At 39.9% G+C, this 16,028-nt stretch overlaps 1 protein-coding gene across 2 annotated transcripts in view; it reads left to right on the top strand.

Annotated features, from left to right (window-relative positions):
- Positions 1–1,113, top strand: part of MTMR6 (myotubularin related protein 6) — a 50,900-nt gene extending 49,787 nt beyond the window's left edge. For both annotated transcript variants that reach the window (XM_043575398.1, XM_043575409.1), the window contains one exon: positions 772–1,113. In XM_043575398.1, coding sequence (XP_043431333.1) covers positions 772–831 — 60 coding nt within the window. In that variant the 3' untranslated portion in view covers positions 832–1,113. The remainder of the gene's footprint in view (positions 1–771) is intronic.
- The last annotated feature ends 14,915 nt before the right edge of the window (positions 1,114–16,028 follow it).

The raw sequence follows: 16,028 nt of genomic DNA, 5'->3' as shown, positions 1-16,028 counted from the left end.
CAGAGTGGTACATTTGTTACAACTGATAAACCTAAACTGATACGTCATTATCACTCAAAGTCCACGGTTACCTTAGGGTTTATTTAGTCTTGGTGTCCTACATTCCGTGGGCTTTGAGCAAATGTATGATGACCTTTATAGTATCATACAGAGTATCTTCACTGCCCCCCAAATCCTCCATGCTCTGCCTATTCATCTCTCCCTACCCACCCCCCCCTGGCAACCACTGATCTTTTTCCCGTCTCTATAGCTTTACCATTTCCATAGCGTCGCATAGTAGGTATCATACGGTATGCAGCCTTCAGATTGGCTTCTTCCACTTAATAAATGCACTTCAGGTTCCTCTCGGTTTTTTCATGTCTTGATCGCTCACTCACCGAATAATATTCCGTGTCTGGATATAGCACGATTGATTCATTCACCTATTGTAGGGCACCTGGGTGGCTTCCAAGTTACGGCAGTTTTTAATAAAGTTCCCTATAAACATCTGTTGTGCGGGTTTTTGTGTGGACAGAAGTTTTCAACGCCTTTGGCTAAATGCCAAGGAGTAGAATTACTGGGTTGTGTGGGACGAGCCTGTTTAATTTTGTAAGAAAGTGCCAAAACGTCTCCCAAAGTGGGGGAGCCGGTGGCATTCCTACCAGCGGTGGATGAGACTTCCTGTTGTCCCGCACCCTCACCAGTGTTCACCGTTGTCGGTGTTCTGCGTTTCGGCGTTCTGCGTTTCGGCCGTTTGAATAGCCTTCTTTGACCTCTTTTTTTTTTTTCTAGGTCCGCTTTAGAGTACTGAAAATTCATTCAGTTGGCATTCTAAGTTGGATGAAATTCTGATCGTTTACAAAACTATATAAGGAGAAGTTGCAGGCTTTTATTGGTGATGTCGATCCATTTTCATTGGCCGTGTTTTGGCTATTCTGTTGGCTTTTCCGTGCAGTAGTACAACTCGCATTAACATGTTTTGGTGGGTTAAAACGTAGAACCTGTTTTTACAAGTACAGAACTATACGCTTTAGAAGGCTGTATCTAGAAAAAGCCTGTAAACTAAGATGACTATCTCAAGAAAAGGATATATACTATTGTACTTATCAGAAAATAAAACACTAATTTCTGCCACTTTTCTAAATGGTATTAGTGCTAATCTAATTATTTCCAAGCAAGTAAAATACCCCTTTGCACAGCAACTCTTGTCAAAGAGTGGAATGTGTAACCAAAAGCAACCTTCAGAAGCATTTGCACTTAACAATATTTGTGGAGCTTCTGTTGCAGAATGGTAGGAGAATCACATTCTGAATCGCCTACCCCGACCAGTAAGCGTCTCTCCTGTTCTTAAAAGAAACGCAGAATTACTTTCCCATGAAGAGCAGTAATTTGGGATGCATCGTACTTAAGAAACATTGCTGCACAAGATGGGTGAGAAAGAAACCTTTATTTTAGGCCACCGAGAGTTTGGGCTCTGTTACTGTAGCATAACCTAGTTCATCCTGAATGAGGAAACCATTAGCACACCTAAGAAGTTAATAAGCCTCTGATTTCATCTAGATTCCAGCCCCTCATGGTCTCCTCAGGGCCTTTTACTTATGTTTGCACTCCTATCTACAGTTAAGGTTCATGCATTGCATTTGCTTGTACCTCTTTAGGCTCTGACGTTGAACAGTCCCCTCACCCTTTGCACTGACATCTTGAACCAGACCAACTGTAGGGTATCTTACGACTTCCTGAACCTCCTTACTCAGGAGGATATAATAATCAGCCTGTTCCACTGTTTTGATGATAAATTCGATCACTTGGTTGATCTCTCCTTCTAAAGGTACATTTGCCCCCCCGCCCCACCCCGGCTTCGCACTTAGCCAATTCTCTGCCAGGTGATTTTTGTTTAAATGTTTATTCATTTTTGAGAGACTGAACATGAGTGGGGGAGGGGCAGAGGGAGACACAGAATCCGAAGCAGGCCCCAGGCTCCAAGCTGTCAGCACAGAGTCTGATGCGGGGCTTGAGCTCATGAACCGCGAGAGCATGACCTGAGCTGAAGTCGGACACGACCGACTGAGCCACCCAGGCGCCCCATCTGCCAGGTGGTATTTTGACATCAAAATGAATATCCCTTTCCCTAACAACTTGTCCATTTGATAATATTTGCCTGAATCAGTTATTTCATTGGGTGTTCCAAAATGCTGATTTTCTAAATTGTCTTTTCACTTTTACGTTTATTTGATGGTATTCTTTAAAGAAGTGCTTTCACTCATCAAATGGGAAAATTCTTCTGGAAAAGGGCCTGATAAATGCTTAATTCTTTCCCTTTAATCACTAATTCTCAGAGGAAGGAGTTGTAATGCCTCCAAAAATTAGTTTTCTCTCTTTTTCTGTAGGGATGTGTATTTTTATAATCAGTTGCAGTAAAGGCTCTTTTTGCACACTGTCTGTGCAGAAGAGCTCCTTCAAGTTCCTTTCCTGTCCGTTCATGTACCAAGTAGTTTTGAGCACATTTTTGGATTCTGACACGAGTAGATGTCCCAGGCCCATCTTGTGCTTTCCTGGCTCCAGTTTTGGAATTGGCCATGTCTCCAAGGAACCTTGGTTCCTGTTAGTGGGGAATAATATTTAAAACCAAACTCTGGACATCACATGTGCTCATTGCTCCTGGAGCGTCACTGCTTCCAGGCCCTTTTAGTGGACAGAACTAGAAAAAGGTATTTCTAAAAATAATAAATTTAGGGGTGCCGGGTGGCTCAGTCAGTTAAGCGTCTCTTATTTCAGCTCAGGTCATGATCTCATGGTTTGAATCCCATGTTGGGCTCTGTGCTGCCACTGCAGAGCCTGTTTGGGATTCTCTCACTATTGTACTGTCTCTCTCTCTCAAAATAAATAAACTAACTAACTAACTAACTAAATAAATAAATAAATAAATAACTTTAAAAAATAATAAGTTTAGACAATATTCAAATTATTATTACCACAGGGCTTTCTTTGGTCTATTTCTTTTTTCCTTATACTAAAAATCCTGGTTTCTAATAGCATGTGTATGTTGACCTTTTTTTAAAAGTAGACTCCATATCCTGCAGAGTCCGAAGCAAAGCTTGAAATCACGACCCTGAGATCAAGACCAGAGCTGAAATCAAGAGTCGGACGCTTAACCAGCTGAGCCATCCAGGCATCTCTTGACATTTTTTGTTTTATTCTACAATATACTACAGTATACAAAATATAGTTTCACAATCGCAATGAGTGTTACTACTAATGATAGAAATACGGAATAAAAGTTAAGATTTCTTTGCAGTTCTCTTTATCCTTGTGTGTATCCTACCAAGGACATAAAGAGAATTATATTCAAAAGTCACTTGAAATAATTTCTCTGTTCACATTACAGGCACACCTGAGAGACACTGGGATTTGATTCCAGACCACTACAACAGAGTAAATATCACAATAAAGTGAGTCAAATGAATTTTTTGGTTTCCCGATGCATATGAAAGTTACTCTTATACCATACCATAGTCTATTAAGTATGTAGTAGAATTATGCCTATAAAAATAATGTATATACCTTAATAACACTTTATTGCTAAATAATGCTGACCATCATCTGAGTTTCCAGTGAGTCATAATCACTGATCACAGCTCACCATAAGAAATATAATAATAATGGAAAGTTTGAAACATTGAAAGAACTACCAAAACGCAACACAGAGATAGGAAGTGAACAGATGCTGTTGGAAAAATGGTGCCGATAGACTCATTCGATGTAGGGTTGCCACAAACCTTCAATTTGTAAAAATTAAAAAAAAAAATGTGGTTATCTATAAAGTGCAATAAAAAAAGGAACAACTGTACTAATTTGAAATACAACTAAGATATTTTGTTTTCAAATTTAGGATTTGCTAATTTTCTTTTTGGTTTAGTGGATTTTTAAAGAGGTAAAACATAATTCAAAATTCCAATTTCTATAAAAAGGTATATGCAGAAGTCTTGCTTTTATTCCTTTCCCTTCTGCCCTGTTTTTTCCCCACTACTCTTCCATCTCCCCCACCACAGGCAGCCACTTTTATTCGTTTCTATTACCCTTTCAATATTTTTTTGCAATTAAATGTGCATACATATATGATGCATATTTATTTGCTTTTTTCTTAAACAAAAGATGCTTACTTTATATATTATTCTGTATCTTGCATTTTTGTATATCACTGAATCTTGAGGATTACTTCAGATCATTACAGATGGAGCTTGCTCAGTCCTTGTTCATGGCTACATAGTACTTACTCCATGGTATAGATTTTATTAAACTAGTGAATTCAACTCATTCCTATTTTTTTAAACTTTTTATTATGCAGATGTTCAAAAGTTCAAAAATAAGAGTAGTGTAATGAGCCTTTGTGTATATATCTAGAGTCGATTATTAATGGCAGTTTGCTAATCACATTTGATTGATACTCTGCCATTTTTTGTTGTTGGCATATATCAAAACAGATTTCAGACATACCATTTTACCAAGTAGTTCAAAGTGTGTGTGTGGCAGGGCTGGGGGTGGTGGTGGCACTAGCTAGCTAGCTAAGGTGTGGTAAAGATGCTGTAGGGTGATGGATAAGGCATCAATATATTTTTTTCTTTTTCATATATATAAGGTCATTTGCACTTCTCTGTGAATTGCCTGTTCATGTCTTTTGCCCATTTTTTTCTGAACAAGTTCTGTTTTTTCTTAAGAGTTTTTTGTACTTTAGGGAGACTGACTTTTTCTCTACGATGTAATGTGCAAATATATTCTCCTTGTTTGCCATTTGCTTCTTGCTTTTTGCCATGCAAAAGACTTTTAGATTTTGGAGATAGAATTCTATTAATCTTATATTGCTTCTTGTTTTGAGTTATAGTTAGACTTTCTAATCCTAGGCTATAAAATAATTCACCCATGTTCTTTTAGTATTTATAGCTGGGTTTTTTTGTTTGTTTGTTTGTTCTTCATTTGACTCTCTGGTTCATTTGGAGTTTGTTCTGGATATAAAAAGAAATATGGATTCAAATTTATCTTTTCCCAAATGGTTACCTGGTTATTTTAGTTATTTGTTAGTAAATTCATCTTCTTATCAGTGATTTGAGACATCGTGTTTATGTACTTTTGGATTCTCTTCCTTAGCACTGGTGTGTCTGTTCATGTACCAAAATTGTACAACTGTATTTATCAAAGCTATATGGTAGAACTGTGCCTTGGCACTTTTCTTTCTCAGAGTTTTCTTTACTATTATTTTTATTATTCATTTTGAGGCCATCCCAAGTATTCAGAAAAGTTGAAAGTACAGAAGAAACATTTTTCCTGAACCCCTTTGAAAGTAAGATGCCGACATGTTGCCCCTACTCCTTTAGACACTTTAAGTGTATTTTCCCCACAAACTAAGGCATTTCCATATAACCATAATGCAGCCATCAAAACCAGAAAATTAACGTAACCACTCTATAATTCTCAGACCCCATTTAAATTTTCCAACTGTCCCCCAAATTACCTTTATTTAAAAAGACAATCCAGGGGCACCTGGGTGGCTCAGTCGGTTGAGAGTCTGACTTCAGCTCAGGTCATGATCTTTTGGTTCATGGTTCGAGCCCCGTGCCAGTTCTGTGCTGATGGCTCGGAGCCTGGAGCCTGCTTCAAATTCTCGTCTCCCTGTCTCTCTCTGCCCCTCCCCCTGCTTGTGCTCTGTCTCTAGCTCTCTCAAAAATAAATAAATAAACATTTTTAAAGAATGATTAAAAAAAGAAAAATAAAATAAAAAGACAATCCAGTTGTTGAATCCACATGTTGAATTTGATTCTCCAGTCTCTTCAGCTTCTTCAATCAGGAAAGTTTCTCAGTGTTTTCTGGAATTTCATGATGAGTACAGGCCAGTTATTTTGTACTATCAGATGAAATCAGTTTATTCTGCTACTGGTGGTGTTAATTATGAACCCTTAAAGTGGTATGTTCCAGGTTTCTTCAAGGTCAAGTCACTCTTTTTGTCTTTAAAATTAATAACATTAGTATTTTGTGGAAAGTCCTTTGAGCCTATGTAAATGATCTTTTTTATTATCACATAAATGTTCAGTTTATTTCATTTATTTATATTAACATGGACTCATCTTTGGTGTTAACTTTGCCATAATTTATAACTTTATTGTGTGTACATTTACTTCAACTTTCTATGTTTACTTTATCTGTTTACTATGTGGTCTTTTTCATTTAAAAATATTTTTAAACCTTTCTTTTAGTAATTACATATTTGGACTTAGGTTCGAGTGGTCGCCTCTTTAGTGATACTTTATATGAAGCACCTAGCTCATTTTTTACCTTACTTAGGTTTCTGCTCTTCGGATTGTCCACTGTATGTAGTAATCCTTGGCTCCCATGTGGTACTTGTGTGTCAGTGAGCTTATTCTATTCTTCCTTCTCTGTCTCCCTTCTGTGTTATTTCCACTTTGTCAGAGCATGTAACTATCAAACTATCCTTCCACCCTCATCTTGTTTTTTTCTACTCTAGAAGTTTTCACTCAATGTCTCCAATGCTCAACACCAGTCTTTTGCCAAAGTTTCCCTAGTGGAGCTTATCCCCTTGAAGATTCTTTAGAAGAGCTTGCAAGTACAATCTTTAGTTCTTGCATGTATTAAATAGTTTCTATAAATTTTATTCTTTTTTTCATTCTATTCTTTTTTTTCTTTTAATTTTTTAAAATTTACATCCAAATTAGCATATAGTGCAACAATGATTTCAGGAGTAGATTCCTTAGTGCCCCTTACCCATTTAGCCCATCCCCCCTCCCACAACCCTTCCCATAACCCTCAGTTTGTTCTCCATATTTATGAGTCTCTTCTGTTTTGTCCCCCTCCCTGTTTTATATTATTTTTGTTTCCCTTCCCTTATGTTCATCTGTTTTGTCTCTTAAAGTCCTCATAGGAGTGAAGTCATATGATTTTTGTCTTTCTCTGACTGACTAATTTCATTTAGCATAATACCCTCCAGTTCCACCCACGTAGTTGAAAATGGCACGATGTCATTCTTTTTGATTGCCGAGTAATACTGCATTGCATATAGATATACCACATCTTCTTTATCCATTCATCCATTGGTGGACATTTGGGCTCTTTCCATACTTTGGCTATTGTTGATGGTGCTGCTATAAACATGGGGGTGCATGTGTCCCTTCAAAACAGCACACCTGTATCCCTTGGATAAATGCCTAGTAGTGCAATTGCTGGGTCGTAGGGTAGTTCTATTGTTAGTTTTTTGAGGAACCTCCATACTGTTTTCCAGAGTGGCTGCACCAGCTTGCATTCTCATATAAATTTTATTCTTTAAGAGTAGTATGGCTGGATATAAAATCCTTTGTGTATACTTTCTTTCCTGGGGTTTCTTAGAAATGTTGTTTATTTATTGTTGAGAAGTCTGACGTCAGCCATATTTATCTTTTTAAGTGGCTTGGTCCTTTCCCTGGAAGCCCAGTGGGTTTTGTTGTGTGCATGTGTGTGGGGGGGGGTTAATTTTTTTAATTATTTATTTTTGAAAGACAGAGCACGAGTAAGGGAGGGGCAGAGAGAGAGGGAGACACACAGAATCTGAACCAGGCCCGATGCGGGCCTTGAACTCACAATCCATGAAATCATGACCTGAGCTGGAGTGGGACACCCAACCTACTGAGCCACCCAGCTGCCCCTGTGGTTTGTTTTTTTTTAAGTCAAGTCATTTCAGGGCGCCTGGGTGGTGGCTCAGTTGGTTAAGCGTCCGACTTTGGCTCAGGTCACGATCTCGCGGTCTGTGAGTTTGAGCCCCACATCGGGCTCTGTGCTGACAGCTTGCAGCCTGGAGCCTGCTTCACATTCTGTGTCTTCCTCTCTCTCTGCCCCTCCACCGCTCATGCTCTGTCTCTCTCTCTCTCTCTCTCTCTGTCAAAAATAAATAAACGTTAAAACAAATTTAAAAAAATAAAGTCAAGTCATTTTATAAACTAGTATCTTGCAGTTAGTTACCTCCTCTAGTCAGTTTTTCCAGGTACACTGGGGCCCAGCTGAACACACAGATTCAGGTCTTCTATTTCAGCAAAGTTTTCTAGAATCATTTTTTAAATACTGGTTTTAGGGGTGCCTGAGTTTTAGGGCTCAGTTTGTTGGGCATCTGGCTCTTGATCATGGCTCTCGGGTCATGATCTCATGCTTTGTGGGTTCAAGTCCTGCGTCGGGCTCTGCGCTGACAGCAGAGACCCTGCTTGTGATTCTCTTTCTCCCTCTATCTCTCTGCCTCTCCTCTGCTCACACACACTCTCTCTTTCTCTCCCTCTCTTTCTCAAAAGAAGTGAATAAACTTTAAAAAATATATATTAGTTTTATCGTTTTATTCTTCTTCAGGGTCTTAAATTTCATAAGTATTAGATCTTTTTAGTTTTCTGTATCAGTTTCTCTTTTTACCATTTTTTGTTCGTTTCTGTTTAATTTTTTACATCTTTTATTTCTTTCCTCTATGCTGTTTATTGTGCACTTAGTTGTTCATATTCTCCTTTTGGAAACTTAAAATTTAATCTTTGTTTCTGGATTTGTTTTCTTTTGCTTCAGTATCTTTCCTTTTTTGTTTTAATGTTTTATTTATTCTTGCAAGAGAGAGACAGAGCACGAGCAGGGGATGGGCAGAGAGGGAGACACAGAATCTGAAGCAGGCTCCAGGCTCCGAGCTATCAGCACAGAGCCCAACGCGGGACTCGAACTCACAAACCATGAGATCATGACCTGAACTGAAGTCAGATGCTTAACTGACTGAGCCACCCAGGTACCCTGCTTCAGTTTCTCTTTTAAGTTTGTTAATTCTTGTTTCACACCTTTTTGTTCATTTGTATTCTGAGTTTTTGAATTTATGATTAGTGGTTGTTTATCATATCAACACTTCTTTTAATTATATTTTAACGCATGTTGTCGTATTGCTACAGTTTGCCTCCACTTGTAGCATTTATCTTTGGGATTTCATCTACTGAAATCCCAAATCTCCTTTTTGCTTTCTTCTTATAATAACTTCCCATGGATGCTTGTTTTTGTTTGCTATTCATAAGCGTTTGTGTAGGATTTTCTTGGAACAGTTGTAGTAGGTGATCCTATGAAGAAGAATGGAAGAATTAGCATGTATTGCTAGTTTAAGAACTTCCTCTTCTGTTGCTGTAGTGAAGTATAGTTTCTTTAATAAATGTGCCTTTGTTGTCTGTCTTTGGATTTATTTATATTATCTTGTCTTGGTAAAAGGCTTATCTTTAGCTGTCTTCTTCTTTCCCAATACCTCCACCTTTCAAGATACTTTCTTTCCCCTGGAAGTAACGTCTTCCTAAGATTACCACAACATACATCCTAAGCTCCTTCCTTTTGACTCTATAGTTTCAGATATGGTGTCACTATTTCTTCATGTAGAGAGGGATTCTCTCTCTATGGGAATGAACTAGAGCTGATGTTAACTGTCCCATTGCACTCTCTCACATTCATTTTCCACCTGACTGTCCACTTTGGGTGGAGAGCCAGTTCTGCTGTCTCAGATCTTTATTCCCCCAGTCACATTTAAATTGAAATGTATGAAATTCTCTCGGTTATGCTGCAAGCGTGTGCCAGGAGGGACTTAATTTGTCCTCCCCATTGACCTTCACAGCTACACCGATGAATATGTGGAAGTTCTAATGGGACTAATTGGATCTAGGGGTGGCGGGGGTCACGTGGTTACACTCGAGGCCAAAGGCAAGGTAGGTGTGGTTACTGTAACGGACAGCAGAGTCAAAACGGCAGTTAGAGTGGTCGACTCATAAAGACCCCTAGCATTGGCTAGTTGATAATGGTGTTTCCAGAAGTGAAATGGATAGGAAACCTACTAAATTCTTGCTTGGTCTGTACAAGCAGAAAAGTTTATGCTCATGGAATTCATTGGCCTTGCTGCGTTGTCTAAACAGCTGGCCTGATAGGACAATGGAACGGCCCTTTGAAGATTCAGTTGTAGTGCCAGCTCGGTGGCAATACCTTGCGGGGCTGGGACAAGGTTCTCCAGAAGGCTGTGCATGCTCTGGATCAGTGTCCAATATATGTTGCTTTTTCTCCCATAGCCGGGAGTCATGATTCCAGGAATTGCTCACTATTATTCCTCTAGGAGCAATAGGATTATTCACTATTACTCCTAGTGACCCGCTAGCAAAGCTTTTGCTTTCTCTTCCCATGATGTCATGCTCTGCTGGCCTACATAGTCTTAGTTTGAGAGGGAGGAATACCTCCACCAGGAAACACACCAATGATTTCATGAGCTGGACGTTAAGACTGCCACCTGCCCGTGTTGGGCTCCTCATGTCTCTGAATCAACAAGCAAAGAAGGGAGTTACCGTGTTGGCTGGGCGATTGGTCCCGACTACCAAGAGGAAAGTGGACGGCTGTTACACAGCGGAGGTGAGGAAGAGTGTGTCTAGAGTACAGCAGATCCTTGTGGGCTTTTCTTAATATTACCATGGCCTGTGATTAAGGTCAGTGGAAAACGACAAGAACCCTATCCAGTCAGTTACTAATGATGCAGACCCTTCAGGAATATAAGTTTGGAGAAGTCAGGGGAGGTACCTGGGCAGCTCAGTCAGTTAAGTGTCTGACTCTAGATTTCAGCTCAGGTCATGATCTCACAGTTCGTGAGTCCAAGCTCTGCATCAGGCTCCATGCTGGCAGTGTAGAGCCTACTTGCGATTCTGTCCCTCTCCCTCTCTCTGCCCCTTCCAATCTCTCTCTCTCTCTCTCTCTCTCTCTCTCTCTCTCTCTCTCTCTAAGTAAATAAATAAACTTAAAAACAAATGTTTTTTTAAAGGAATATAGGTTTGGGTCACTCCAGCAGGTGAAGAACCATGACCAGCTGAGGTGCTGGCTGAAGGCAAAAGGACTGCAGAATGGGTAGTGGGAAGAGGTACTTACGAATGCCAGAAATGCCCATGTGACCAGTTACAGATTGAGGACTATCGTTTTTATGAGTATTTCCTTCTTCTGTTGATGAATACATTTGTGTGAGTATATATATGAAGCAAATATCCTTGTTTTCTTTCTTGTCTTGTTCCCTCATTATATAGCGTATCATGTATTCACTATATCATAGTATCTAAGTGTTGTTAATGTCATATCGTAGTATTTAAGTTACAGGACGTCAAGGAGAAGAGGAAACATCACTCAAGGATTTTATTTCCTCTTTTGGGGAAGGGGCTAGTCATTTTTCAGTTGTATGCAGAAGAGTTGTGTCATGTTAGGCAGAATTAGGATCCGGTTATTTTCTTTATTTGGAGAGAAGTATGGTGTAACAAGATATGTATGGGCCCAAGTTGACAAGGGGTGGGCTTGTGGTGATTAATTTTGTGTGTCAACTTGACTGGGTCATGGACACCCAGATATTCAGCTGAACGTTATTCTGAGTGTTCTGAGTGTGTTTCTGGAGGAGATAGCATTCGAATTGGTGGACTCAGTAAAGCAATGTGGGTGGGCATCTTCCAATCCATTGAAGGTATGAAGAGAATGAAACAAGGAGAAGGAACTTACCTCCTTGTTCTGCCTGAATGATCCAGCTGAGACACTGGTCTGCTCTAGCCCTAGGACTGGAGTTCACACTGTTGGGTCCCTTGAGTCTCACGCCTTCAGACTTGGACTGAATTATATTTCTGGCTCTCCTTGGGTCTCCAGTTTGCAGATGGTAGATCACGGGACTTCTCAGCCCATGTAATCATGTGAGCCAGTTTCTCGTAATAAATCTCTTTCTCTGTGTGTATCCTTTTGCTTCTGGTTCTCTGTAGAACTCAGACTAACAGAGTTAGCTACCATTATCCAGTGGGGACCCAGGAGCCCCCATCTCTTCTTCCTAGGGTCTTTCTATTCTGTTTGTTTATTTTGAGAGAGAGTGTGTGAGCGAGCGGGGGAGGGGCAGAGAGAAAGGGAGAGAGACAATCCCAAGCAGACTCTGTGCTGTCAGCGCAGAGCCTGACTCAGGGATCACTCTCATGAACCGTGAGATCATGACCTGAGCCTAAATCAAGAGTCAGACGCTTAACCAACTGAGCGACCAGACGCCCCCCGACCCATGTCTTCTTTTTGTGTCATTATTGTGGTAAAATAGACATAACATCAAATTTACCATTTCAATTATTTTTAACTGTACAATTCAGTGGCACTAAGTACATTTACAATGTTGTGAAATCATCACCCGTATCCGTTTGCAGAATTCTTTCATCGTCCCAAACAGAAACTCGGTATCCATTAAACAATAACTCCCCAATGCCCTCGGTAGCCATTCTTCTACTTTCCGTCTCTATAAATTTGACCATTCTAGTTACCTTTTGTAAGTATAATTACGCAGTTTATGTCCTGTTGTGTCTGGTATATTTCATTTAGCATAGTATTTTTCATTTTGATCCATTTTGAGTGAATTTCATATATGGTAAGGTGAGGGTCCGACTTCATTTTTCTGCATGTGGATACCCAGTTTTCCCAGCATTGTTTGTTGAAAACAACTGCCCTTTCCCCACTGAACGGTCTTGGCACTCTTATTGAAAATCTAGTGACCGTGTATGTGAGGGTTCATTTCTTTGTTTCTGGGCTCTATATTTTATCTCGGTGATCTACATATTTGTCTTTATGCCAGTACCACACTGTTTTGATTGTTGCAATATTGAAGTAAGTTTTGAAATCAGCATGAGGCCTCTAATTTGGTTCTTTTCTCAAGTTTCTTTGGTTATTAGGATCCCCTAAGATTCATGTGAATTTATGGATGTGCTTTTCTATTTCTGCAAAAACGCTGTGGAATTTTTTTTTTTTTTCAACGTTTATTTATTTTTGGGACAGAGAGAGACAGAGCATGAATGGGGGAGGGGCAGAGAGAGAGGGAGACACAGAATCGGAAACAGGCTCCAGGCTCTGAGCCATCAGCCCAGAGCCCGACGCGGGGCTCGAACTCACGGACCGCGAGATCGTGACCTGGCTGAAGTCGGACGCTTAACCGACTGCGCCACCCAGGCACCCCAAAAACGCTGTGGAATTTTTGATGGGCATTTTATTGAACCTCTAAATTGCTTTGGATAATGTTGACATCTTATCGCTATTAAGATTCTGATTCATGAACACAGGATGTCTTTCCATTTATTTGAATTTCCTTTAATTTCTTTCACCAACATTTTATAGTTTTCAGTGTACCTCCTTATTAAGTTTACTCCTAAGTATTTTGTTCTTTTTGATGCTATGATAACTGGAATTGTTTCCTTAATTTCCTTTTTAGATTGTTCATTGCTAGTATATAAAACCCCCACTCATTTTTGTCTGTTGATTTGGTCTCCTGCAACGTTGCTACATTCATTTATTAGCTCTAACAGTTTTATGTGTGAGGGGGAGACTTTAGGGTTTTACACATGTAAGATCATGTCATCTGTGAACAGAAATAATTTTACTTCTTTTTTTTTCCAATTTGGATGCCTTTTGTTTCTTTTTCTTGCCTACTTGCTCCAGCTAGGACCTTCAGTAGTAAGTTGAATGGAAATGGTGAAAACAGGCATTTTTAAAAATTATTTTTATTTTGTTATTAAACTTTTTTCTTTTACTTTAGAGATGGAGAAACAGTGCACAGAGGAAAGGGGCAGAGGGAGAGAGAGAATCTTCAGCAGGTTCCATGCCCAGAGCAGAGCCTGGCACAGGGCTCAATCCCACACCCCTAAGATCATGACCCTAGCCACAGTTAAGAGTCAGAGCCACCCAGACACCCCCAAAACAGGAATTTTTGTATTGTTCTTGATCTTAGGGGAAAAGCTTTCAGTCTTTCACCATCGAGTATGGTGTTAGCTATGAGTTTTTCATAGGTGGCCTTTACCATATTGAAGAAATTTTCTTCTATTCCTAGTTTGCTGAGTGTTTTTATTATGAAAGGACATAGAATTTTGTCAAATGAATTTTCTGCATCAATTGAGATAATCACTTTTTTCCTCTTCTTTCTGATTTTTGTATGTTGAACCACCTTTGCATTCCAAGAATAAATCCCACTTGATCATGGTCTATAATCTTTTTAACGTGCTGTTGAACTCAGTTTGCTAGTATTTTGTTCTCTCGTGTTGGCATGGTATAGGTTGGTAAACTACAGGAAGAGTGACCACCATGAGAAGCTGACACTTCAGCAAGGGAAAAGAGACAAAAGCATATCTCAGCTGCATTAACGGAGCCATCATCCTTCCAACTCATCTCAAATTTGTGTTTTGATATGGTTACCAAAAATATGAAAATTAAAATAATAAACATGAGTAAAAGGATCGCATAAAATATATGAGAAATTCTAGTCACATAGCCATCTGAAACAAACACAGAATATTGTAAAGGAAATGAAGTGGGAGACAAGTTGAAGAGCACACGTGAGTGTGAAATTGGTTGAGTGAGAAGCTCCTATTCAGGCTACTGGATCATCAGATGTTATTATCAGGGAGTGCTCCTTGGTGAAATAGAGCATGGGAAAGAGTTGTGAGGCAAGTCCAGATTAATACTCTGCTATAGAAATATAATGCAAGCCCTATATGTAATTTAAAATTTTTCTAGGAAACACATTTAAAAAAGTACAAAGAAAAAGAAGAAATTAATTTTAATGATACATTTTATTTAACCCAATGCATCTGAAATATTAGCATTTTAACAAGTGATTGATATAAAAGTTATGGATGGATATTTAACATATTTTTGTATTAAGTCTTCTAAATTTGATATATTTTACATTTAGGCACATACCAGCTTGAACTTGCCACACTTTACATGCTCAGTAGCCACGTGTGCCTACCGTATTGGGCAGCAAAAATCTAAACAGTGGGATCTTGCTTGCCCAGATCTGTTCGTCACTTTAATTTTCCGGAGCTTGACAGATGAAATTGTTAGCTTTTCTGCTCTCTGTTCTTAACAGATCCAACTGTATGCTCTTATACAAGATAGTTCCCGTAGGAAGGTATAAATCCTGAAGTCTTTAATTTATCTAATGGCGTATTCTTTAGAAATAGCCGACATTGGACTAATTGTCAAGAAACAGGCCCTTGGCACGCGGTCTTGGCATTTGCGGAGGGCAAAGTAGGACTGGTGGCTAAGTAGTTGTGGCAGGTGAGGTCCTAAGGGAATTGGTTGAAGATTTTAGGCTCAGTGGATCCAGCAGGAGGTAGATTTTTTGAGCAGTTGGTAGATAGGGGAACAAAACATCAGGGAGATTGGGAACAAAAGTTGAGTGGGCAGAGAAGTTGGCCTTTCTCCACTCTCGTGCCCATGTGTGAGTATGAGGGAGATGTGTACACACGAGAGTGCAGTCTGCAGGACCGTGGGTGTCCGGATTCCAGGGATACGGCAGCAGCATGAGCTCATACAAGTCCCTGTCTTGATCTTTTTCCCTTTCACCTCACTTGTATTCCACTCCCCAAAACATCCATTTATTTTTTTGTGTATTTTTTAAATGTTTTTTTTTTTTTTTAATTTTTAAAAAAAAAATTTTTTTTTCAACGTTTATTTATTTTTGGGACAGAGAGAGACAGAGCATGAACGGGGGAGGGGCAGAGAGAGAGGGAGACACAGAATCGGAAACAGGCTCCAGGCTCTGAGCCATCAGCCCAGAGCCCGACGCGGGGCTCGAACTCACGGACCGCAAGATCGTGACCTGGCTGAAGTCGGATGCTTAACCAACTGCGCCACCCAGGCGCCCCTTAAATGTTTATTTTTGAGAGAGAGAGAGAGAGAGAGAGAGATGGGGGTACCAGCCAAGGAGGGGCAGAGAGAGAGGGAAACACAGAATCTGAAGCAGCTCCAGGCTCCGAGCTGTGAGCACAGAGCCCGACGCGGGGCTCGAACCCATGAACCGTGAGGTCATGACATGAGCCGAAGTCAGACGCTTAACTGACTGAGCCACCCAGTCATCCCCAAAACATAGTTTTTAACGTGCCTTTCTTGTCCTCAGAGTTTGCGTGTGTGTGTTTTACGTTTACATAAACCTGTGGAGTTCTTCCCTCTGTTGTTCTTAGTCTCACTCGTGCTACCTTCTCACTGTCCTT

The sequence above is a fragment of the Prionailurus bengalensis genome, chromosome A1 (assembly GCF_016509475.1).
Source record: "Prionailurus bengalensis isolate Pbe53 chromosome A1, Fcat_Pben_1.1_paternal_pri, whole genome shotgun sequence".
Taxonomy (NCBI): Eukaryota; Metazoa; Chordata; class Mammalia; order Carnivora; family Felidae; genus Prionailurus; species Prionailurus bengalensis.
The sequence above is the reverse complement of the archived record's forward strand: the minus strand, read 5'-3'. Positions and strand labels throughout refer to the sequence as shown.